Source organism: Carettochelys insculpta, chromosome 13, assembly GCF_033958435.1.
Source record: "Carettochelys insculpta isolate YL-2023 chromosome 13, ASM3395843v1, whole genome shotgun sequence".
NCBI classification, from domain to species: Eukaryota; Metazoa; Chordata; order Testudines; family Carettochelyidae; genus Carettochelys; species Carettochelys insculpta.
Window position 1 is genome coordinate 24,840,130 of NC_134149.1, and position 23,863 is coordinate 24,863,992.

Below are 23,863 nucleotides of genomic sequence, written 5' to 3' on the forward strand. Positions count from 1 at the left end.
ACCCTCTCTATCGTACTTCCAAATGTCATCAGTTGCAAGGTCAGGGCATAATAATTCGGAATCAGCAAATTCATGCCTCAGAATAAAGAAAAGCTCAGCCATCAAGTCCAGCAGATGAGAAAAAGAGGAAGAAATAGTAACATCGAGCTCTGAATAGAAAAGCACTGAAGCACTGGCAAGAGACACTGGCAAAACAAAAGCCAAACTCCACTGCTAAAACACAATGTAAAACCACACAAAGGGAAATTAATCTCAATTCTTGTTTAAACAAACACTCCCAAAATGTCCATTCGTATCTGAGGCACCATGCCAACAAAGCAAGGAGCTGGAGCCTATTTATTTTTATAACAATAATCCACAAAAAGCTGCTAAGCTTTGTGCACCAATTTTCATAGAAGTATTTAAAATAAAACCACATGGAGTCAGATTATGGCTGAACCACTGTTGTTGGATCACAGCTTCCATTCTTCCCTTCTATTTACTGTATCAGCCATTAGGGTTTGGCAAAGATACTCTGGTACATGTACAGTACAAATAGGAGGTCATGTAGGCTACATCTACATGACAGACCTATTTCAAAATAAGGTATTTTGAAATGGTTATTTTGAAAGAGCACAGCCACATGCAAAATGCATTTCAAAACAGCATTTTGAAATAATGCCATTGGAGCCCATTACAGCCTATTTTGAAATAGGTGTTATTCCTCAGAAAATGAGGTTTACCAGAATCAAAATAATGCACCTCCTATTTTTAATATATTTTGAAATAGCGTGTGCTGCATGAAGGCTACATCTATACTTGCATTCCTCTTTTGAAAGAGGCATGCAAATAAAGGACATTGACAATGCAAATAAGGCACAGATTTACATATCTGGCACTTCACTTGCATATTCTTCTTTTGAAAGAAGAAAAGCAGTACAGACGTAGCTCTTTCGAAAGTAATCCCCATCTTTGAAAGAACCCTTCTTCCCAATTCATTTATTTATTTATTTTTAGGAAGAAGGGTTTTCGAAGATGGGGATTACTTTCGAAAGAGCCATGTCTACATGGCTTTTCTGCTTTTGAAAGAAACTCTTTCGAAAGAATATGAAAAAGAGGTGCCAGATATGTAAATCTGTACCTCATTTGCATTTTCGATTTCCTTCATTTGCATGCCTCTTTCCAAAGAGGAATACTAGTGTAGATGTAGCTTTAGATGCTGCCAAAGTTATTTTGAAATAACTGCTGTTATTTTGAGATAACTTGCCTGTGTAGGAGCCAAAAAGCTATCCTCTCTAACAGTCCAAAACAAGCTCTAAAAGAGGTTGGCAAACACCTTTCTCCAAAAACATCCTGTCCTACTGGAAATGCGTAAAGCATGACAGGAATTATCTGGGGGACGCTGTTCTACCCAGGCTAGAGAACTTCTGCCCTATTTCCAAGAAGTAATAAAAACAAATTTCAGAAAACAAGACAAAACAAAACACAATTCAACTTGTCAATTCCGGCTTGAGTTCTATGCTCGAGAGGGAGTTCCTGGAACTTTCATGTCTGTCTATGCTGGCAAATGCCACTTGTTAACAACAACATCAACAACCACTACTCTTCGCTCCCCTGACTTGGGATGAGGCTCTTTACTCAATATTCTCCAGCCACGTGAAACGGGTCACTTTTTGGCAATCTCGGTAGCATTGCTAATGGTTGAAAGAGAGACAACTAGGTTTTAATGCTTGGAATAAGTTAAAAAAAGGTTGTGGTGAATATAAAACAAATGAAGACAAGCTACTGCGGTGATACGATGAAAAACCACATCTTAAATGCCGCTGACAGATTTCAGTCAACAGAATCTTTGAAGTGGAAGACTGCGCCGGTATGTAAGTTTAAGCTATGACAACCAAACTAGCTGTGGTTTTGCATGACAGGATCGGATGTTCCGGAATTACCACGCCTCCTCCGGTACAACCGCCAGCAAATAAAGCCTCCTATCACGAAACAGAAGCCGAACATGTTTCTGAATTATTGGTGCGTGCGTGGTCTAGCAATACTACAGCAGGTGTGTGAACACGTCAGTCAGTGAAAAAACATTGCCATGTACATGCACAATGGAGTTGAAGATTGTCACGAGCTGTGCCATTAAGGCTATGTTTACACTAGACAGAGTTGACCGCCAATATGAAATTGTAGTTACACCAGTTGCATAGCGAAAATAAATTTATCTGTGGTTGACTTCCATTCTGTTCACGTGGAGGAAGGTCGACCTTCCTTATTCCTCACCTCTCGCGAGGAGTACAGGGGTCAACGTTGACCCCTGAGGACAACATTTCATGCATGCAGGAAACAAAGCCCCAAAAGATCGACCTGAGTGGGTCAATCTTCTGCTGTACAGCCTTTAGTTTAGCTCAGATTTGGGCAGTCCTTTCCATGTAAATACAATCTGTCTTCATGGCGGTGGGAAGTTACTTCCCTACAAAAATGTCAGCTACAGTCAATCAATTCTTCCAGAAACTGCTCTCTTCTTCCTTAATTTATTTGCATCCTAGTTTTGCAGATGCTCCATGCCACAACATGCTCAGGGAGCCCAAACGAATTGAGGTTTACCCCAAGAGGTGAGGCGATCGAGCTGACACAAACAGACTGGGTTAAGATTTCTCACAGAAAGTAATTGCTGACAAGAGGAAATTTGAATAGCACAAAATGGAATTTTTGGCAACTGAAGACAGAGGATGCCAATCATTTTGCACTCAGGCTACTTAACTTGGAATTAAAAACCAGAAGGGCACACTAAAAACCCTGCCTTCATTTTGGAGCCAATGCTTCCAGGAGCTTGTCTGCTCACTCCATTTAGCAGCAGAGAGAAAAGATTGAAGCCCAGTCTGCAAACACAAGAACTAATTAGTTTCTCATAAATATTCACCAGCGGCAGCAGTACCTTCCCATTCATATGTGCCAATATGTAGGTCCAAGAACCACACAACTTCCATGTACTCTCTTACAAACAGAAACCACTCATTGTAACTGAATGTAGGACAGAGCAGCACAGTCACCATAAAAACGAACCCAGGAAACTGCTCTTCGAAAGCACTTTGAAAGCCCAGCTCTCTAAGTTTCAGAGGAGTCCTAGAAGTAGCAAGAGATGCTGGGGTGAGCGATTTGTCCCACAGCAGAGAGGAATAATGGTGAAACAGAAAGGTTACAATTCCACAATTCCTTTGGCATTCGCTCACATATCATCGTCTGTTGATAAACTGTGGCATAAGGCCCATGTTTCCTGGAAAGTGGCTCAGTTCCAAGCCTGAGTTGAAGGATAGAGTAGTGGGGAGTCAGAAGGGTGGGGGGGGTCGGTTGGGAGAGAAGCTGGACTTGGAAAACTTTCCCTTAACCACTTCCGTGCTAATTAGGATCCTGAAACTGTCATTCAGCCAGAAGCAGGGGAATTATCTTGTGAAGAATCGAGCCCTTATTATTATTTCAACTCGCTGTATGGACGAAAAATGAGCTTATCTGCTGGGATCATCTTCACCTTCTGTGTGGGACCCAGGAGAACAATAGCATCATGTGCTGTGGATGGGAGACTAGCACACTCCACAGCACTGAAGGACGAAGTGCTGTGTGGCCAGCCAGGATGGGGTGAGGCCAGAAGCCATCCTTGCATTTCTCAGCAAGCTCTGACAGCTGGGGTGTGCGACAATCCAAGACAGCATAAGGTAAACTTCTCCATGCATTCCCTACCAAGCATCTCCCAAAGCCTCTTGTCTGCCACTGTCTTGTACTGCAGCTTGGTCCCTTAAGGTTTCATCCCCACTGCCTTGAGGAGCAAGGCCAGAATGTAGCTCTAAACAGATTTGGGGAAATACAACAGAAAGGAATGGCTGTGGACAACCAGTTGGATTTTTAAATTAGCCACAATTTTGCTTAGTTTATCCCCTAAGGCAGCTGATCTCTTTGGAGAACATACAAGTCGTCACATTTACTGGCTGGTTGGTTTGCAGAGACCGAATTTCAAAAATTCACACTGCAGGTCCATGAAGGTCCATGCACATTTAGTAAGGAATAAAAAGCAGCATTATGTGACATCTCACTAAATTTAATTGATAAGGTAACTCAAGATATTGTGTATTGAATACATACATTAATTTTTTTTTAGGATAATTAAGAATAAAGATGTACTGAAAGAATTCAGATAGTGAATTGGTGCGAGGAAATCACAATCCACAGGCAAATAATCTGATACAGTACAAATATTCACAAGATGAGTTATCTGAAAATTCTATATTCGGCTCTAGTCCTACCTAGTAATTCACTGTCTCATTTTCATGTTAACAAAAAGGTTGAGAGGAGAAATCAAAAGAAACAACAATAAAACTCTGATGCAGCAAAAATGGTTAATGGCTGTGTTCTCAACTGATTTTTATGGTGTATCAGTAGTTAATTAGGATAAAAGGTGTGTTAAAAATATCCATGCAGCTGCAAGATGCAGTGTGCGCATTTCTGTAAAAACATTTGAGCAGGTTTTGGCCTCCTGGGTTCCCCAAAATGCTCGTTAGATTTCAAACTGAAACAAATCAGAACAACAAAATGTCCCTTCTTCCTCTTTTTGTTAAAAAAATACCCATTTCAGAACCATGTGCTAAGTACTGACATGAGCAAATATGCCTTCGGGGCTGGTGCACATCTGAACACTGAAAAAGAATGTCTGAAGATGATAAACTGCCAGCCAATCCTGCTACCATAATCGATGGCTTCAGTGGAACGGTTCACAGTAGTAGGTATTTGCAGGGTTGGGCCCTGCATTGCTACAGACCATTAAGTGTCCTCAGAATGCACACTAAATACACCATTTTATTAAAACTTCAATTTATCGTATGCACAGAATCCCACACACTTGGAAATACTCCACAACATAACCAGAAGTAGATTTTCAAAAAATTCAGACACAAAATAAAAGGTCCCTAGACTGAACCAGCATCTGCAAATGGATTTCGTCCTACACATAAGTAGGGCTGTTAAGCGATTAAAAATTAAATCACAATTAATCAAAATACTAATTGTGATTAACTTCACTGTTAAACAATAATAAGAATACTGCCTATCCCTGAACCCCAGAGGGAAGTGCACAGGGATTGGGACAGGGATGGGCGTGGGTCTGTTTGCATGGAGATGCACCCTGGGGATATCTGTCTCAAGAAAAGGGAGTTGCCCCAGCAACAGCTTATAGCAGCAGCACTCAAACAGAGTGCTCGGGCCACGCAGCACCAGAGCACAGTGTAACCTCTTCTCCCAGTGGATGCAAGAGAAAGGAAAAAAGCCCCACCCCAGGGAGCTGTCCCCTCCAAATCGCTCACTTCTCTCACTTTTTAGTTTAGAGCTCCTCCAGAGAGTGCCACACAGTGGCTGGCCTGGCCCCAAGCTCTGGCTCTGCTGCAGGAAGCCTGGCACGCCCTTTATGATGGCATGGGCAGGGAAGGGGTGAGACCAGAGTGGAGGGGAGGACAAGACACAGAGACCCCAAGGAGCAGGAGACCAGGCCATCCGACTGCATGCATGTGCAGAGCACAGGCCCACACATACCCTAGCTCCCCGCCCCCTCGAGCCCAGAAGGCATGCCTCCCACTCCCTGAAGGGACTCAGCCATCCCAGTCCCTGCAGGCATTTTCCTGCCATCTGCGCTTCACGTGCGTTAATTTTTTTAATGTGTTAATTCTGCCCTGCGTTAACTGCAGGCATTAATGCACGTTAACTGACAGCCCTACGCATAAGCTCAAATAAGTTTATTGAGACTATTACCAAAGGTGCCCTGCACCCAACACAGAGCTTGTCCACTGCTTATACAGTAGAAGCGTGATTATCTGACTACCCTAGGGAACAGGGGTTTGTGGATAATGAAATCTTCTGGAGAGTTGAGCGGGGCTGCTGGCCTGCTACTCCACTGCGGCCAGCCCCTCTCCACCAGCCCTGCAGCAGCCAGCCCTGGCGGGACAGCTGGCTTTACAGAAGCTGGTCCTGTTCCGCCAGCCTCACAACAGTTAGACCTCGGCCATGCAGCTGGCAGCAGAGTAGATGCCGGATAGTTGAGTGTGCTGGTTATCCGAATGCCAGTTAACCCAGCTTTTACCGTATTTAGAAACGATAAAGAGGTTAGCTGGATGTGCATGAAAGCAATGGGAGGGGAAGGGAACTAACAAGTTCTTTTCATATGAAAAAACTTTGGACTTGCTTATGTTTCACTACTGTAGCTTCTTTCTTGAGAAACATTTTGAAGTGGTTTCTGCTGCTCCAGGAAAATCAGAAGCTTTTCTTGAATGGGCAAAAAAAAGAAATGGTTAAGTCTACACTGTGCACATGGTTATCTGAAGAACGGAATTGTAGATCAGAAGTAGCCTAAAGCTTCTAAATAGCATCTTTTCACTTGGCACGGTTGCCGGATGCTGTGCCTCAACATACACTTTCCTTCTTTCAGTTCTTATTTGGTATTTGATACCTCTCGCTCGCCACAACACTAATGACTTCCCCACTCTCCTTCCTTTTCCTTTTTGAAGGTCACTGCATTCTAGAAATACTGTGATTTATGGCACAATCTCACAAATATTCAAGTGCTATGGGCAACATATTGAGACACTGCGCTTCACTTGGCATACTCCATATCCAAAGCATATTCTAAAAGGTGAAAAATGTGGGGATTGCTCCAAAATCCAGTCAGGTCTGTGGCAACACTCTTACCTTCACCACACTTTGGAACAAGCCCATGACCAATGAATTTGGTCAGTTATAGATTTTAAAATAATTCATCTCCCTTATTTCTTTTAGGCTGTGTCTACACTTGCATCCCTCTTTTGAAAGAGGCATGCAAATGAGGGAAACCAAAAATGTAAATGAGGTGCACATTTACATCTTGGGCACCTCATTTGCCTATTATTCTTTCAAAAGAGCTTCCTTTGAAAGAAGAAAAGTGGTGTAGAGGTAGCTCTTTCGAAAGTAAACCTCATCTTTGAAAGAACCCTTTTTCCCTTTCTTTATGGGAAGAAGGGTTCTTTCGAAGATGGGGTTTACTTTCGAAGGAGTTGTGTCTACACTGCTTTTCTTCTTTCAAAAGCAGAATATGCAAATGAGGTGCCAGATATGTAAATGTGCACCTAATTCACATTTTTAATTTCCCTCATTTGCATCCCTCTTTCGAAAGAGGAACGCAAGCAAAGATGCAGCCTTAGAAATGGAGTTGATAGAGAATTAGAGCTCTGCATTTTCTTCTCCTAGATCTCACCTGAACCCATCCAATGATCCTCAGCAAGTTCTTTTTGCTTTCTCACGTCAAAGTTCTTTCACAATCTCGTTTTAGAGTAGATGGTGATTCCAGGCCAGGGTTGAGAGACCAAAGTCTGCTCAGAAAATCACAATGGGATCCTCTGCCATGAGATGAGCTTATAGAGAAATGAGCTTATAGACTCTCCTAGTGTTCACACAAACAAACCTTTACCTACAATACCTGAAAATAGCAATATCCCACGCCTGAAGGAGGATAACTAAAGAAAGGTGCCTGTGACATATCCCAGTGAAACTCTGCTGCGGCATCTGTGTTGGAATACACCATTTCACAAAGAGACTCCATTCAGCTCCCAGGAAAAGCGGGTTAGTGCAGACTCAAATGTCTTACACTGTATGACAGCTTTTCAACTACAGTTATCACAAAGGCCCAATTCAAATGCCCTTCCTTTCTGGCATCAGTGCCCTTGAAAGAGAATGGGAAAACATCTTACAGAAGACAACTAGCAAAAGGACAGAAAACAATAATCAAAGAGTATAAATGATCTCTGCCTTGATTCTGCCCAGCACGGCTAAAGCCCTCAGTTCTGATTCCACCTACACTAGTGCAAATCAAGGAGCTCTCTTGAAGTCAACAGACTTACAGGAGCAAGGCAGAAATTGGGTTCTTATGTCCCTTCATCTTTTTTCAGTAGCCCGCTGGTGTGATCCCCAGCAGGAGACCAATAACCACACTCTTGTCTGTACTTCATGCTATCTAATACCAGGGCTGCAGACGCTGTGGGGCCATTCCCTAAGTAGCACAATGGATACCTGCTTGTGCTGAATTAGTGGAAAGGGAGGCTCCAAGCACTGTGAGCGAGAGGTGTGATTCCAAGGTCACATGCATACTCGAGCTCGCATGCTAAACAGAGGAGCGTAGCCATGGCAGCACCCCAAACACAAACCTGCCTGATGCCCTTGGGTAGATGCGTGGGGTGGTTAGCCCACGCAGCCGCTGCTTGCGCTAGCGCAGTGACGCTACTGTTGTTAATGGGCTAGCTGAGAGAAGCACTACCATGAGCGTACGCATGGCAACTGGGAATTGCTAATCCATAGTGCAGCTGGAACCGGAGCTGATGCTCAGGGAGCTCTTCCCTCTTTGCTAGTGCTCCAGAAGTGGTGCAATGTCAGGCTTTGATAGGCTCAGCTTCACAGGCCCGGGGACAAGGTCTGGAAACTGGGGCAAGGATGGAGGAGAGGACGCATCCATTACCCTCATTCGAGGCCTCCACTCCTTTCTCTGCCCATATGCATGTTCACGCACGCTGTGGCACCCAACGATGCCCCAGAGGGACATCTTTCCCTCTCAGAAACCCACCTCATTTGTTCCCTTCCTCACTTCAGAACATACAATGACATTCAGGATAAGTGTCACATTTAATGTCATTTTCTATGTTACATTGAAGATGTAGGAGTACATGAAATGCTCACCTCATCCCAGTTCACAATTCTAATCGCCTCCTAAAGACTCGTAAGCAGCAGACAAAGATCTCCTGAGTCAATTCCTTCTCTGAGTCTCCTCGGTTTGTGTTTCAGTTTGTCATATTGTACATTGTGTGGTGCTGTATAGCAGATTGACAGAGTCTGTCTGAAACACCTTACCCGGACTACAGGAATCAGTCTCACTGGGAAAGGGTTAGATGGGTTCTGTGAGCTCCATGAGAGAGCTGGCTTGTTATTCCACCAGTGTTCCTGTAAACAGTGCACTTCTGTGGCTGCTCAGGAGAAATCAGAATGCCAGCCAACTCATTAACAGAGTAACAAACAGTTAAGTTAGGTTGTGTGTTTCTATTGGTGGTGGACATTCACCCATACCTCAGTGCCCATGAAAAACTTTATTCTGCACATGGCTGGAAAAAGCCACACATGGATGGAAAATATTTGAGGGGACGTGGCATGCCACCGACAAGCAGGACATTGGAGTGGCTCTCGGGGAAAAAAAGATCTAGTGTGAAGGCTGAGCAGCCCTAACAAGCCAAATTTTAGGAAGCAGGACGGGGTGAACTTTGTTACCTTGTAATAATTTCCTATTTGTGTGGTGATAGTGCTTAGGACCCTGCTGTGCTCAGTCATATACAACTGCAGAATAAAGACAAAGCTCTGAAAGGGGTGAGCTTTTCTCTACACAGCATGTGTGGATTGTTTTTGTACTGCAGGTGTTTACTCTTCGGCAGTGGTGCTTTCATTTTGTGTGATACAGAGCCAAGCACATTGTCAGTGTCCGGCGCTTGTAAAATAAATCACTGCAACAGGACACAACCCTGATGCTATTTACAAAATGGCCTTCTATGTATATGTTAAAATCACATGTGTATATGTTTGGTTGTTTTTTTGTGTTTGTTTGTGTTTAAGCGGGGAGGGGAATAGGAAGATGAAATATAAGTTTTCTCCCCTTTATTTATGAAATGATGAATGCTCCAGATGGGTTGGGCTGAATCCAATTTCTAAACATTCTCTACAATGTCTCCATTTTGGAGCTGGTTCAGATTCAGTTTCATTTCCAACTGCCACTAAAGCATATGGAGCCTGGCATCCCTGATGGCAGACAAGGAAGAAATATTCTTTTTTGCTGCACCTGTGCTGGCTTCACTTTTCATGATGTGGCGCTTTAAAAATGTGGTCGATATGAAAGAACCATTAGACACCTTAATAAAATATTTCTTGAACTGAGACTTCTGGCCATATTAAAGTCTTCATTACTAGCTTCTATAGGTTTTTTGGTTTTGCTTTGTTTTGTTTTGGTTTTAAATCTCTCATACATTTTCAGGCAGGAAGGAGGAAGAATTTATAATAAAATAGGGTCCAAAAATGAACCTTGCAAACAAGAGGGATGACAAGTAGTGAAGCAAAAGAGGTTGCTACAATCTCAGGAAGGTTGGGATTATTACAGGTCTGATCCCCAGGAGTTCAGGAAGTACCCTTGGTACTGCTCACGACAAGAAGGCAGACTGAAGCCTAGGTGGACTTCCTCATTCTGGCATGCCTGCACCAGGCAGATGAAATGTCTTTAATACTCCTAGTGGGGACTTGAGCATAAGCACAAAATCTCTGTCTTTAAACAGTGAATATAAAATATCTGTTTTTAATATCTCCAGTATCATCCAACTTCTTTTTTAAAAAAATACCCCAACCCATGCAGAAACCCATGTATAAAACCTACCTTGGTGAAGCCGATTTGCTCCTTACGAAAATTTTCTAGTGGTTTGATCAACAAATCACTAGCATTCTGGACCTGCAGAACACAGAAGGAAACAACAGCTTTGTTACAGGGCATATATTTGTGTTACACTAAAGGGAGAGGAGTATAAAGGGGCAGACTGAAATGCCCCGATTGTAATCCCAGTTCTAACATCGACTCACTGAATGTCCTTAGAACAAGTCACTTAACGCCTGTATCTTTTTGCCCCTCTGTATTGACCTACACCTCGTGCAGCTGTGAAGAAGTATTACGGCAATGGTAGAGTGTTCCATATTATTAAACTCCCCAAGGCCCCAGTCTCTGTAATACCACAGGAGGATGAGTTGGCACTCAACCTCAAGCTACCTTTTACCACCCTCCAGAGTCAATTTATAATCATTTCTAGTGTGACACTTCCTATTAGATTTCAGGAATCAAAGGGGCAGACTTCTAGAAGGACGAAGATTAGATTATTCTATCGAATCTTTAGTTCAGGGACTCTTGTTATAATTGTCCTATTGTTGCAATCAGGAATATCATCATCATCAATAACCATGGGCTCAGCACCTGTTGGTGTCTGATGCCTCTCTAACTATTCCTTTCCATCCTTCCCTGTCCAGTGTGGAGTGGCTTAGTTTCTGTAGACAATCAGGAATGTACTACATGTTTAATATGGGGGGAAGGTTCGCCCCAGCACATCTTCTGGACTTTTCTAGACCAAGCACCAGACAACCGCTGACCCCCCCCTACCTATAGTAAAAACAGGACTGTGCCTTGAACAGGATCTGAATTGTTGCCCAGCTACAATCATTCATACGCTGAAGTTAGCACTCAAACTACAGAAGGGAAAACTACATCTTTAAAAAGGGGAACAAAGACGACAAGGGAGACTTCAGACTGGTAAATTTAACATTGATTCCCGAAAAGACAATGGAACAAATTATTAAACAGTGAATCTGAAAGAACTTGGAAGATAATAGGGCAATAAATAAATAGCCATCATGGATTTATCAAGAACAAAATCATGCCAAACCAGTCTAATTGCTTACTTTCACTGGGCTACTGGGCAGACAGACAGGCAGAAAGACATGTTGCATCTTGATTTTAGTAAGGATTTTGACATAGTACCACGTGACATTGTTAGAATAAGCGAAAAATACTATAACGTGGGTCCACAAGTGGTTGAAAAACTATACTCAACAAAAGCTTCAAGTTAGCTATTAGGACAAAAATTGAATTATAAGAATAGCTCAGCTCTAGAACAGGCTTCCAAGGGAGGCTATATAATCCTCATCACTGGAGGCTTTTTAAGAACAGGTTGGACAAACACCTGACATGGATGGTTTAGGTTTACTAGCTCCTCCCTCAGCAAGAGGAAGCTGGGCTTGACTTCTCGTGGTCCCTCTCTGCCCTTCATTTCAAATGACTTTTTGTTTTCCATGAACAACACTTCTCTGATCACTGCTCTGCTAGGCAGCCAAGCTGCTCAGCTGGAAGGAGAATCCCTGCAATTGAGGATAGGGTATCCAGATGTCCGGATATTATTGGGACCATCCCAATATTAAGTATTGTGTCTTACATATGCAACTTTACCCCCACCACCTCCTGAAAAAACACTGTCCCACTTTTTTCACCCATGCTATCAGGTTACCATAATGTGGAGTTTTTGAAGATGTACGGGGCACCTCTACAAATAGTGACCTGCCCTCTTGCATATGGCATTAGCTGACCACCACTCACACGTTGGGCTGACAGGAATGCCTGCTGCTCTGCAAACACAAACTAGAAGCATCCTGAAGAAGGCAAGGCTGATTGTTTACTTTTCTCAGGGAAAAAGAAAACACCAAAAGAAGGAAGCAAATTATATAGTGCATGACTCATCCACACTCATGTCTGCAAACTCCTTTTAACTCAGACTGCTCATTGTTGGCAAAGTCAGGACAGGTTGGCTCCATCTTTGGAATTCTACGTTGATCCCTACCCGACCTAACAGGGAGCAACAGGGCAGAAGAAGCACCGCTCAGCAAAGCTGTTGCTCCAGTCCTGGTTTTCCATTATCGCATCTGTCTCTCTTGCACTGGAAGTATTGAATGAGGATTCCTGAATGCGATGGATGTGTGAACATATGAATATGATCCCTGAGCCAAGAGCATGGCCCTTTGCCAACATTTCTAAGTGAACAGGAAAGTTGGCATTCCTAGGGCATGATTGCATCAGACCTAAATGAGCTGGTTTTCTAAACCAGCCTCCCACAGTAATTTGTGCCCAAGATATCACCTCAAGAAGGGTGAGAATTGCTCCCCACAGGCACAACATGAGCCAAAATAAAGTGTGCAGAGAGGGAAGAGCAGAAGGTTTGTGTCACATCCATGGTAGTACACTTTTTTTAAGGAAAAAACACCCCTCAGTTTCCAGATCCAGCTTTTCTGACTGCAATAAGCAAAATGTGCAGAGAGGTGCAGATTTAACATGCGGCTCTCAAGTAAATAAATTAAGGTCGTGCCTTTTGATGAGGCCCAGTCCAAAGCAGCATGAAAGCAGGTGCCTGGACAGCAAGGCTATTCCAAATGGCCATCCAGAAGAAACCTGTGACAAAAGCCACAATGATTAAAAAAAGCTGGTCTCAAATTTCCTGACCCATTATGTTCATGGAAGGCTGTCTTCATCAGGCATGCTCTGGGACTCTTCTCCTGCAGTCCTAGAGGGGAAATTATATTCTACCATGTGTCACTGTCCCCAACTCAACCCTAACCATTGAGGGATAACTCTGTCCCCTGCTGGCTAAGAAAGGGAAGGGAGAAAGACACACTCAGAACTGTTCAAGCTTTGCCAGGACACCAATTAATTGGTAACTGAGCACAGAAGACAGTATGAGAGGACAGTGACTTGACTTGACTTAAACCCTTGTACTCTGGGTGGAACACAGGCCATCTACAAGTCTCCCTCTCATTCTGTCTTGGGATGAAACTTCTAGCTGACCCCAGAAATACCACAGTTGTTGTCTTTCAATCTCAGTAGATCTTCTCCATGTTGTCTGAGGTCTTCCTTTTTTGCATTTTCTTTGTGGGTTCCATCTGAGAGCTTGACGGACTATGCTGGATGATGGTTTTCTGAGAGTGTGGCCTAGCCATCCCCACTTTCTTCTCTTGATTTGAGCATCCAGTGGTTCGCATCTTGCTCTGTTCCAAAGCTCCTCATTTGTGACTAAGTCTTACCATATAATGTGAAGGATGTACCTCAGACATCTGTTTATGAATGTTTGTAGCTTGTGATTTGAAGTCTTTTAGTATACCAGAACATTCATTCTCTAAGGATTTCATTTTCCACTTGCACTGTAATTCATGAGGAAAATATTTATTTCTTTTAAGGGAGTAATGGGTTGAAGCCACCCCATGGTCCATTCCTTGTCTTGGTGAGGTGGTTGTGTGTCTCAGTGACCCGGAGAGCTAAGCCAGAGGGAGCTACAGCTCCTGGAAGGGTCACCCAAACTGGACGGATCAAAGGGTAGCAACCAGACAATTTGGATCACCTCTCCCTGAGGCGAAAGGGGTTGGCTTAGGGTTAACAACCCTATCCACAAAAACCAAAAGTTGTGGAAACATCTACAAAGAAACTTATGAGAGGACAGTGACTTACATAAAACTTACAGATTTTTTAAAATAAATGTGATATTGTAAAAAAGGCTGGCTCTAATAAATAATTCACCAAGGACAGAAAAAAAAAATCAACAAAAACTTTTCAGTAATCTAAAAAGCCTCCAGTTGATAGGGTCTTGGCTGTTTTCATTTCCTCCATCCTCCCACATACGATAAAGGTGCCCGCCATATCTGTGGTGAAATGCAAATAATTCTTGTTGCCTTCTTTCAATTTGTTGCTAGTTCTTTGCCATCTGTTACACAGACCCCTGCCAGCCTCTAGAACCACAGAAAACACAGTCCTGGCACCTCAGAGATATAGATGTCCCTCACCCTCTAGTTCAGCCAGATGGCATGGGTGGAGTTCTTTCATCATTATAGTGGGGAGCGGTGGAGAAGAGCCAAACAGTGAATTCCTGGCATGCCCTGAAAGGCTTCCACTGATTCTAACATTCATGTTTTTCCTGGAATGTGTGTGAAATAGGGAGCCAGCTTTCAATAAATGACTGAGTAGGTCTGGAGACAAAGGGACACAATGTAATGAGAGACATAAAGGAGTGAATCATCTGCTGGAGATGCATGCCAGGAGACAGGAGGACAGGGGGACAATGGCTCCCTTACCAAAAAGCAGAAACGCGTTACTTCACATTTTACCCTTGGTCTATGTGACCAAGTGGCGTGTGAAACAGATTGATCCCAGCCATGGCCCAGTTGGTGCCATCAGAACTCAGCTGCTTCCAGAGCGAAGAGGAAACCCTTCAGAGACCCTTCAGGTGGCTTTGGTATGCCCTTGGCTGCTCAGTGTCCAAATCCTGCTGATGGAATGATGGCCTGACAAACTGAAGGGGACCCATCTCCCTTCCCCCAGAACTCCTTTACACTGCAGAACCAGAGCACTCTCTCCTCGCACAGCCCTCCATTAGCTTTGGAGCATTCAGAGCAGAAGGTCAATATTCCAGTTTGGCTGGATCAAAAGAGAGCCCTTGAGGGGGTCAGTCCACACCCCTTGGAAGCCCTACAAAGCTCCTGGTTTCCTTTCACCTTCAAGGTCCAGCACAGTAGCAATGGTAGAGACTATGGCATCCTACTTAGAGACTATCACCTCTTCTACAGGCCAGAAGAGTGAGGTCTGACACCATCCGTTCAGCACTCCCAGCCCACAGCCTTGAGACAATAGCAATCTCAGTACAGTGAACTTTTTCATATCCAGCAGCTGCAGGACTGGGAAGTTGCTGGATATTCTAATATTCTGGATAACAGAGAGGTATATCTAGCAATGCATAATACTAAAGAAAAACAAGATTAGATATTGTGAAATACACAAAAATGTATGCAGAGTATTTTACCAAACAACAGTAGTATTGTACACTGTAAACATACTGTATTTGCTGTATTTACTTGTACTTAGTTTCACTACACAGTACTTATGGAAAATGTAACTCAAATTTACTTATGGTTATTTGAGAGTTCCAGATGATAGAATGCCAGACATGAAAGAGTTTCCTGAATACATGGTCGCTTGGTATTTTTCTTGCACAGTTTGGCAGTTACACATTGTAACTAGACCCAGGAACTGTGAAAGGACAACAGAGCTAGCTGAGACAGGACTGTGAAATCTGAAGAAGACCTAGTCACATGATCACAGGACCTAAAACCAGGAATCTTCAATTGAGAATATACTGCAGGACAGGCAGGGTAAACTGGAGATGCATTAGCCTTATTCTGCTCTATGTAGCATTTGGGGTGCAATTCTTATCTCTTGCAGAGCTGCCCTGTAAGAAAAATGGGTAATGCAGTGTGGAGTCAGACCTCGGGAGTGTTAGATTTCCGTTCACAGACTACAAAAGAGAGAAGCAACCATGAGAGAGGCTTATTATTCCATCAGCTCTCTGGAGCCCTCAGCATGTGCAGCAATTAACAATCAAAACCTCTCCAGCCCTGCTTGATTATCAAGCACCAGAGAGGGGAATTTGAGACAGCCTATCAGCCTAGGGACGATACGTCATCCTGTAAAAGCAACAGCATGTCAGATGCTCTTCCTACCTGGAGTTGTCTGATGACAGCTTTGTCAAATTTGTACCCTATTTTATGTAGTGAAAGAGCTTGTGGGTGCAAATATATAAAATATATGCACAATTACTCTTTACAGAATGGAATAAAAGAGCAGCTGTGTCATAGGCCCTTTTCTGTCAAACAGCTAAGAGCGAACCCTTTGAGCTCAAGGATGAAAACTGGTGCTTTTCTAGAAGAGGATGCAGATTCTATTACCTGAATTTCTCTGTGGCCCCAATACACAGCATTATGACAATGATATAGTCCTACCTGGCCACCGACCTTTTACAGTCATTTCTATCCTTTTGTGTAGCACATTTATGCTTAGGGTACAAAGAGGCGTAATCCCTACCACACTGTAGGGCCTTCAAAGGTATGTGTTAACAAAATCAAGTTTTGCAGTTAAACAGAGAATTCCAAAGAAGTCAAGTGTTTGCTCGGAGAAAGTTTGAGAGTTCCAGCCCTCAGCAGCTGTATGGGGCAGGTCTCCTTACCATCATTGATCTCTCAAGTTCTACCTCCTGAAGTAACTCTGCAAATTCCTTAAAGGATTCAGCTATGAAGAGAGAGAGAGAAAGCAAACAATTAATAAGTGCAAACCTGGACCAGATCAGTGTTGAATTTTAGCCTCCTGTGCGTCACAATAAGTACAACATTCCAAGCAGGGCCCAAGAAAAGTCTGGGCTTTACTGGTTGACACCCTATCTTGGCTGGCTGTTTCCAGATCCTATCAAATATAAGCTTTCCTTTTCTCTCACCCATGATCTACAGCAAAGCCATGACTCAAATTTGCCTCTGGGGTTTAAGCAGCAGGTCGGAAGCTTTATACTTCAACTTTAATGAAGGACTTTGAAAATCTTACACAGCATCTTTGTCACTTTGAAGGCCCTCCACCCATTCCCTCAGCATTGACCAACCACTGAATCATTCACGGTAGGAAAGCATGATCACAACTGACATAAATGCTGCTCCCTGGACTGCAAGGAGAGGTGAACTAGTGAGGTCCTTTGGCTGAAATGCTGCCTCAGGCAGAAAGCACTGACTCCATCAGCCACCACGGAAGCAGCAGGACACAGCTACTTATTATCAAACTCTGCTCCATTATGGCAGGAACAACATGGAGATTTGTCTTTCATGGAGATGTGTTTATTTAACCAGAAAGAAATAAAATGCAGCCAAGAAATCTGCTCCTTTTTCTCCCCAATCCTGGGCCTGTAGAAAGATGAGGTGAAATTCCCCTCCATTTCTTATGACTAATGCTAATGAGGCCACATCCTCATACTGCGGATAGATATGATCACTTTAACGTCCGCATTCTGGGATGCAAAGACACAGTGTTTATATCGTCTACGTGAGAAGTCACCAAGGTGACATAGCAGAAGTAATCAGAGCATATTAACTTTGCCTCAGAGGAACTGGAAAAAGTGCTCCAGCTGGTCTGATTTGGTTAATTATACAATAACAAGGAAACTCATGAGTAAACAGGGATATCAAGCAAAAATATTCCATGCCCAGTGAGGTGGAACATATGAACTAAGTTACCAAGCAAGGTCAGCAAGACAAATAATGGAAGGGAGGGAAAGAGGACTGGAAAAGGGAGAGAAAAATCCCAGTGTTCTGTTTCTACTGTTGAGGGGATTAGTAGACAGAAGACGGCCATGCTCCACTCCAACAGTTCCTAAGCCAATGCAGCATAACCCTCACCACCTCCCCCTCTCCCATGCTGTATGAACACTTCACCGTCAAGGCCCATGAGGCACGAATGAGGGAGGAGCACAACTAGGTGGAGAGGTTGGAGTTAGAGATTAGCTGCCAAAGATGCCGAACTTCCTTTCTCAACCGTTGCAGTTGCTTGTAGCAATGACTTTGGAACTTCTGCTCCATATTTTCACTCCAAGACTTTGAAAAAATCTGATGCTCCCGGAGAGGGGAAGCATCAGAGGGAACTAGTTAAGGTGCAAACTATGCTAATGGAGAAGTTTATGACGGTGATAGGAGTAAAGGAATTAGCACTATATGCCAGTGCCTTGAAATCCTCCGAGTTTGGTCTTATTTGCTGTTCAGCTGGACTCCTTTGTCTTGAACACCAGAGCAACACAGTGGGAGAATTTAATTCTAATATGCAAATTCTAATATGCAGACGCTGCTCTAATGGACACAAGAAATGGTCAAGCCCAACCTGTTGGGTGTGAAATACTTCACAAAGCCCAGTGGAGAGGACCTGTCCATAAACTCTGCAGGAATTCCTACTGACCTCTATTTACACTCACCACTGTGTGTGTTAACAGTCTTTTACTCCAGATGAGTATATACTTACCCAACTATCCACAACAAAGGTGACTGGAAAATTAACCCTCTAAAGAAATTTTTAGAGAACTTTTGGCTTTTAACAAAACAAAAAGTCACAGCCCTGAGCAGGAACAGCATCAAAGGAAATAACTCTAAAAACTGCTCTATGTTAACGGTGGTTTGGAACATCCCTCCTTAGCAACGTGCCAAAAATGGAAGAGGCTGCATCCGTGCGTACAGGGCAACTTGCACGCCATTATCTTGTCTTGCAGAATGTGTGCACCATCCATTCCTTGTAAGCACTCTACTCAGCATTCAGAAGGACATAGGTATCTTAGCAGTAGCTCAGGAAGTCTGTCCATTTTTTTTTGTTAAAATAACTAGCTGTAGCACCAACTAATAAAAGAAACTTTTTCTTCACACAGCGCACAGTCAACCTGTGGAACTCCTTACCAGAGGAGGCTGTGAAGGCCAGGACTCTAACAGAGTTTAAAAAAGAGCTTGATAAATATTTGGAGGTTAGGTCCATAGATGGCTATTAGCAAGGGGTAAGGTATGGTGCCCAGCCTTTTGTCAAAGGTGGGAGATGGATGGCAGGAGACAAATCGCTTGATCATTGTCTTCGGTTCACCTCCTCTGGGGCACCTGATACTGGCTACTGTTGGCAGACAGGATACTGGGCTAGATGGACCTTTGGTCTGATCCAGTATGGACGTTCTTATGTTCAACTGCCCAGCAAATGAAGGGATGTTAGGTATTGTGGTGGGATTTACTGTATGACTGCTGAGACGGGGAGAAAAAAGAAAAAACACCATGTTGTGATATGCTAATTCCACTGTTCTCATCAAAACAGCACCTTTCTGATTCCAAGTTCTCCCCCAAAATGGAAAACTTTAAGTTCCTCAACACCTAGCTCCAGGCTGGCTGGGATGGTCATCATCTACTACTGGCCCAGGAGCTGAGGTTTGCTATCATTCAGCATGGTCACCAATGGCTATATAACATTGGAAGTATCTACAGGTTCCAAGAGGTTAGGTGCTGGGAAAATGAATGCTAGGGCCAGGGTGGGAGTGGTCATCACTGCAGAAAAATGCCATAAATCCCTAAAGTGGTGGCCAAAATGTGAGCAGCTAAAAACCTCATGGAATTGTTCTTTTCTTGCTCCACAGGGAGGTTCATGCTTACACCTCCCAAGGCAACAACTGGAGTTATCCAAACACTTTACTCAGTGTCAGTGGAAGAACAGGCCCAGTTACACTATTTAAAAGGCAGATGCAAATTATTTTTTAAATCACAGTTGTGGACTTTTTGCTCCTCTATGGCATGCAAAGAAGGCTTGAAAAGTTGTGTTGCTCTTTTCAATGATTTGCTTTTCACAAAAAGCGTTTGCCATTTTTTCCTCCCCCTTTAAGTTATAGAAGAATTTCAGGCCAGGCCTCCCCAGTTTTATTGCAAAGCTTTTGAGGATCCCAGTCCTGTGCATGAGAGCTGCCATATACTAGCAGAGACGGCAGGGTAAAGGATTTCTGAAACTTCAGCAAAGATACCCATTCTCCCAAATGTTCATTAGGTAGTGCAGTTAGTAAGGATTTTGTTAATGCCTAAGTGATGCTAGCCCCCCTTATTTTATATTTCTTATCATATATGTGATATTTTGAACCCCAGTGCCCAGAAGCACATGAATGCATGAGAATCTCAGCTTTCATTTTAAAAAAGTCAAAATTCAGGTCTTATATTTGGGGAAAAAATGAAAAACAAACCCTAAATAGGTAAGAACAAAACAAAGAAATAACCCCCCAATATATGTCTCTTCAAAAACGTTATCTTTCTTAATCCACTTGTGATGTAGGCATGGGTAGGGGACTGAACCGTGATTTGTGAACAAAGGTGGCAGTCTATGCTCCGCTCTCAAAAATAGCCTCACTGTGGCCGTGTCTACACTAGCCAAAAACTTTGAAATGGCCATGCAAATGGCCATTTCGAAGTTTACTAATGAAGCGCTGAAATACATATTCAGCGCCTCATTAGCATGCGGGTGGCTGCGGCACTTCGAAATTGATGCAGCTCGCCGCCGCGCGGCTCGTCCAGATGGGGCTCCTTTTCAAAAGGACCCTGCCTACTTCGAAGTCCCCTTATTCCTATGAGCAGATGGGAATAAGAGGACTTCGAAGTCGGCAGGGTCCTTTCAAAAAGCAGCCCTGTCTGGAAGAGCCGCGTCAATTTCAAAGTGCTGCCGCCACCCGCATGCTAATGAGGCACTGAATATGTATTTCAGCACTTCATTAGTAAACTGTGAAATGGCCATTTGCGTGGCCATTTCGAAGTTTTTGGTAGTGTAGATGTAGCCTGTGTGTGTCCAGTGAGCTACACCTATTGCCTGACTGACAGAGGTACACGAAGACCTGGCTTTATGTTGCTGAAGCTGTTCAGTGACACGGACATATAAGTCATGCAAAACTATGCAAAAAAGACATGTCAAAAGCAATTCAATCACCTCAAGGGAAAGCTCCATCTACGTCAGTCACCACCCAAAAATGCGTGCACCTGCTGAGTTGCATTTGAAGCATTCAACTGCATCATTTTATAACAAAGTGTTTTAGCTTTGTTCAAATCTGCTTGAGTTCATAAAGAGCACAGGCCTTGCTATGTGCTTCCATAACAAGTGCAACATTGTTCACACTTACAGGGCAAGAGCGGTCCCATGATTAAAACATGTTCTGTGGATTTGTATACGGTGCCCCTAGTTCTGCAAAGCACATCTCTCAGCTACCAGACCCTGTGCACGAGGAGAGTCCTGACACTGATTACAAGCCATCATGTCAAAAGTAAAACAAAGCTTCTGCTGAAATGTCGGGGCCAGGCAAGGGAGAGATTTTCAAGAAGCATTTTTTGTCTCACCCGTCAGGGAGTGAGCGAAGGAACTGGTCTGGAAGTAGAAACAAAACCACACTTCTGGCTGTGTAATCACAGAAGATCTTCTTAAATATAGCTTCCTTGATTCACAATTATTTGCTGTTGCTTAATTGTGTATGGCCCAAGATCTCATCCTATCCTCCTCCTTCCTAAGTCTGTTTCCAAAAACCTTATACAGGGTTTATAATTCCTCAATGGTTCTCACCCTCCAAGCCACTCAGAACAAATGCTTTACTGTTGCAGGGCACCTAGTTCTTGGGGAAAGGTGCCAGCCTAACGGCTCTGGAAACTGAAGCTCTCTTTATCCACAGAACAGGTGCTCCACTGAGCAGATGCAGCAGCAGTGCGAACATCCCCAGTCTAACTGATGAAGGGGCTCTGTTCCCTTTCCTCCATGGCCACTCCAGAGTGGTGGGCAGACAGGCTACACATTCAGACCGGGCTAATGAGCTGGAAACTTCTTTTGGATTGACAGAAAAGAGACACTTGCTTCTTGGATGGCTCTTTGCCTCAGATCCTTCCGTTCCCAGTAGGACTGATTTATAGTTACTGTTTTCCTCTCCATTACCCAACGTCACATGAGTTTGGAAATTCAATACCTCTTTTTCCATTAGAGTTGAACTCAGACTCTCTTTTTCAGCAGATTTTTCTTAGGAGCTTTATGCTGAAAGAAATCAGATTCTGAAGGGCAAACCACAATCTGCTGCGCAGCACTTACAAAGAGCCAGTCTTTCCCTCCTTCCTTCCTCCTGCCCCCTCTCAGGGTGGCTCACAGAATCCCTCTCCACATTGACATTCTCACACTTCTGGGCCCAGTTAAACAATAATGTGACTTCGGCTAGAAATTGCATTAGTAGGTTATCTAGTGTCCTCTCTATGCTCCCAATCCTACAAATGCTGAACACTCTCAGTTGCCACAGAGAGAGTGGGATTTTGCAGGATCGAGCTCTAGGATCATAAATTGTGCATGGATCATCCAAGAGAACTTTCACAGGCAGTACAGGTTGAACCTCTCTAATCCGGGACTCTGTCATCCGGCAACACCCATAATCCAGCATGATTTTAGACGACCACTTATCATAGGCATGGCCAAGTTGCCTGTTGTCCCATAACATTTGTTTCCTGCCACCAGACCTGGCTCTCAGTGTTCTGTGCTGTTATTCAGCTGTAATTTACCCCTCCATGTCTTCAAAGAGCTCAGTAAGCAGTAGACATTTTAGTAATGTGCTAGATAATATTGACCTCCTGTGATCCAGTGAATTCTCCTGTCTGGCACAGATCAGGTCCCAAGTGTGCCATATGAGAGAGGTTCAACCTGTACTATCCAATTTCCTGTGGTTTGCTGATGTTTCCAGCATTGCTAAGGACTTCCTGCATATTTTATGGAGCCCTTGCGTATTGGTTTCACCACAACAACAGTTCCCAGACTTGAAAATTGCTAGCTCCACATCCAAGAGCAGATGAATTCTAAAAACGCCTTCTGAGGAAGCTTAGTCCATTACTTTTAGCTCCCTGGATGCAGTAGGCAGATGTTTAAATGACAAAGAATTCACTAGGGTTGGCAGGAAAATAAAATACATGGAAGCCAAACCAGAAACGGACGTTTTGAGATCAGGGAAGCTCTGCAGGCTGCTGACTGTTCGCAACAAAACTGCATATTCAGGAGCAAACTCTGTGTCTTTTTCAATGTAACAATGCATGTTAATCTTCTTCCCAAGAGGGTCATAGGCTGGTGTTGATTCTAGGCCCCCAGGGGGTTTACATATAGCACGTTAAACCCCAGCACATTTAGACATAGGAATACTATTAGAGCACTTGGCTGTGTTTTCTGAACCAGGCTGACTCACACTGTCTGACCCAGACAAAGAATAAGAGTAAGTCAACATGCAACAGCAGGTTGAAGAGGACATCTACAGGGTATTGAGTGCAATGGAGAGCCTCACTGGAAACAATCTGCAGTAATCCAGCAATCTTTGGCGTTAAGGAGGAGTACTAGGCTGTGTCTACACTAGCCAAAAACTTTGAAATGGCCATACAAATGGCCATTTCGAAGTTTACTAATGAAGTCCTGAAATACATATTCAGCGCCTCATTAGCATGCGGGCGTCCGCGGCACTTCGAAACTGACGCGCCTCGCCGCCGCGCGGCTCATCCAGATGGGGCTAATTTTCGAAAGGACCCCGCCTACTTCAAAGTCCCCTTATTCCCATCTGCTCATCGGAATAAGGGGACTTCGAAATTGACGCAGCTCGTCCAGACGGGGCTCCTTTTCGAAAGGACCCCACCTACTTCGAAGTGCCGCGGCCGCCCGCATGCTAATGAGACGCTGAAGATGTATTTCAGCGCTTCATTAGTAAACTTCGAAATGGCTATTTCGAAGTTTTTGGCTAGTGTAGACGTAACCTTAGAGTTGTAAAAGCTACCAGGTGAAAATTAACCTACAGGACTGTGAATCAGATTCTAACCGTGAATACTTGAAGACTTACTAGGTGTGCTATAAACCATATGTGTGACTCAA

The 23,863-nt window shown here is 43.6% G+C and overlaps 1 protein-coding gene across 3 annotated transcripts in view; it reads right to left on the bottom strand.

Moving 5' to 3' along the window:
• The window catches only part of OPHN1 (oligophrenin 1), a 140,823-nt gene that overhangs the window by 58,256 nt on the left and 58,704 nt on the right, over positions 1 to 23,863 (bottom strand). For all 3 annotated transcript variants that reach the window (XM_075007783.1, XM_075007784.1, XM_075007782.1), the window contains 2 exons: positions 16,638 to 16,699; positions 10,439 to 10,510 (listed from right to left, as the gene is read on the bottom strand). In XM_075007783.1, the coding sequence (XP_074863884.1) occupies positions 10,439 to 10,510; positions 16,638 to 16,699 (134 nt within the window). The remainder of the gene's footprint in view (positions 1 to 10,438; positions 10,511 to 16,637; positions 16,700 to 23,863) is intronic.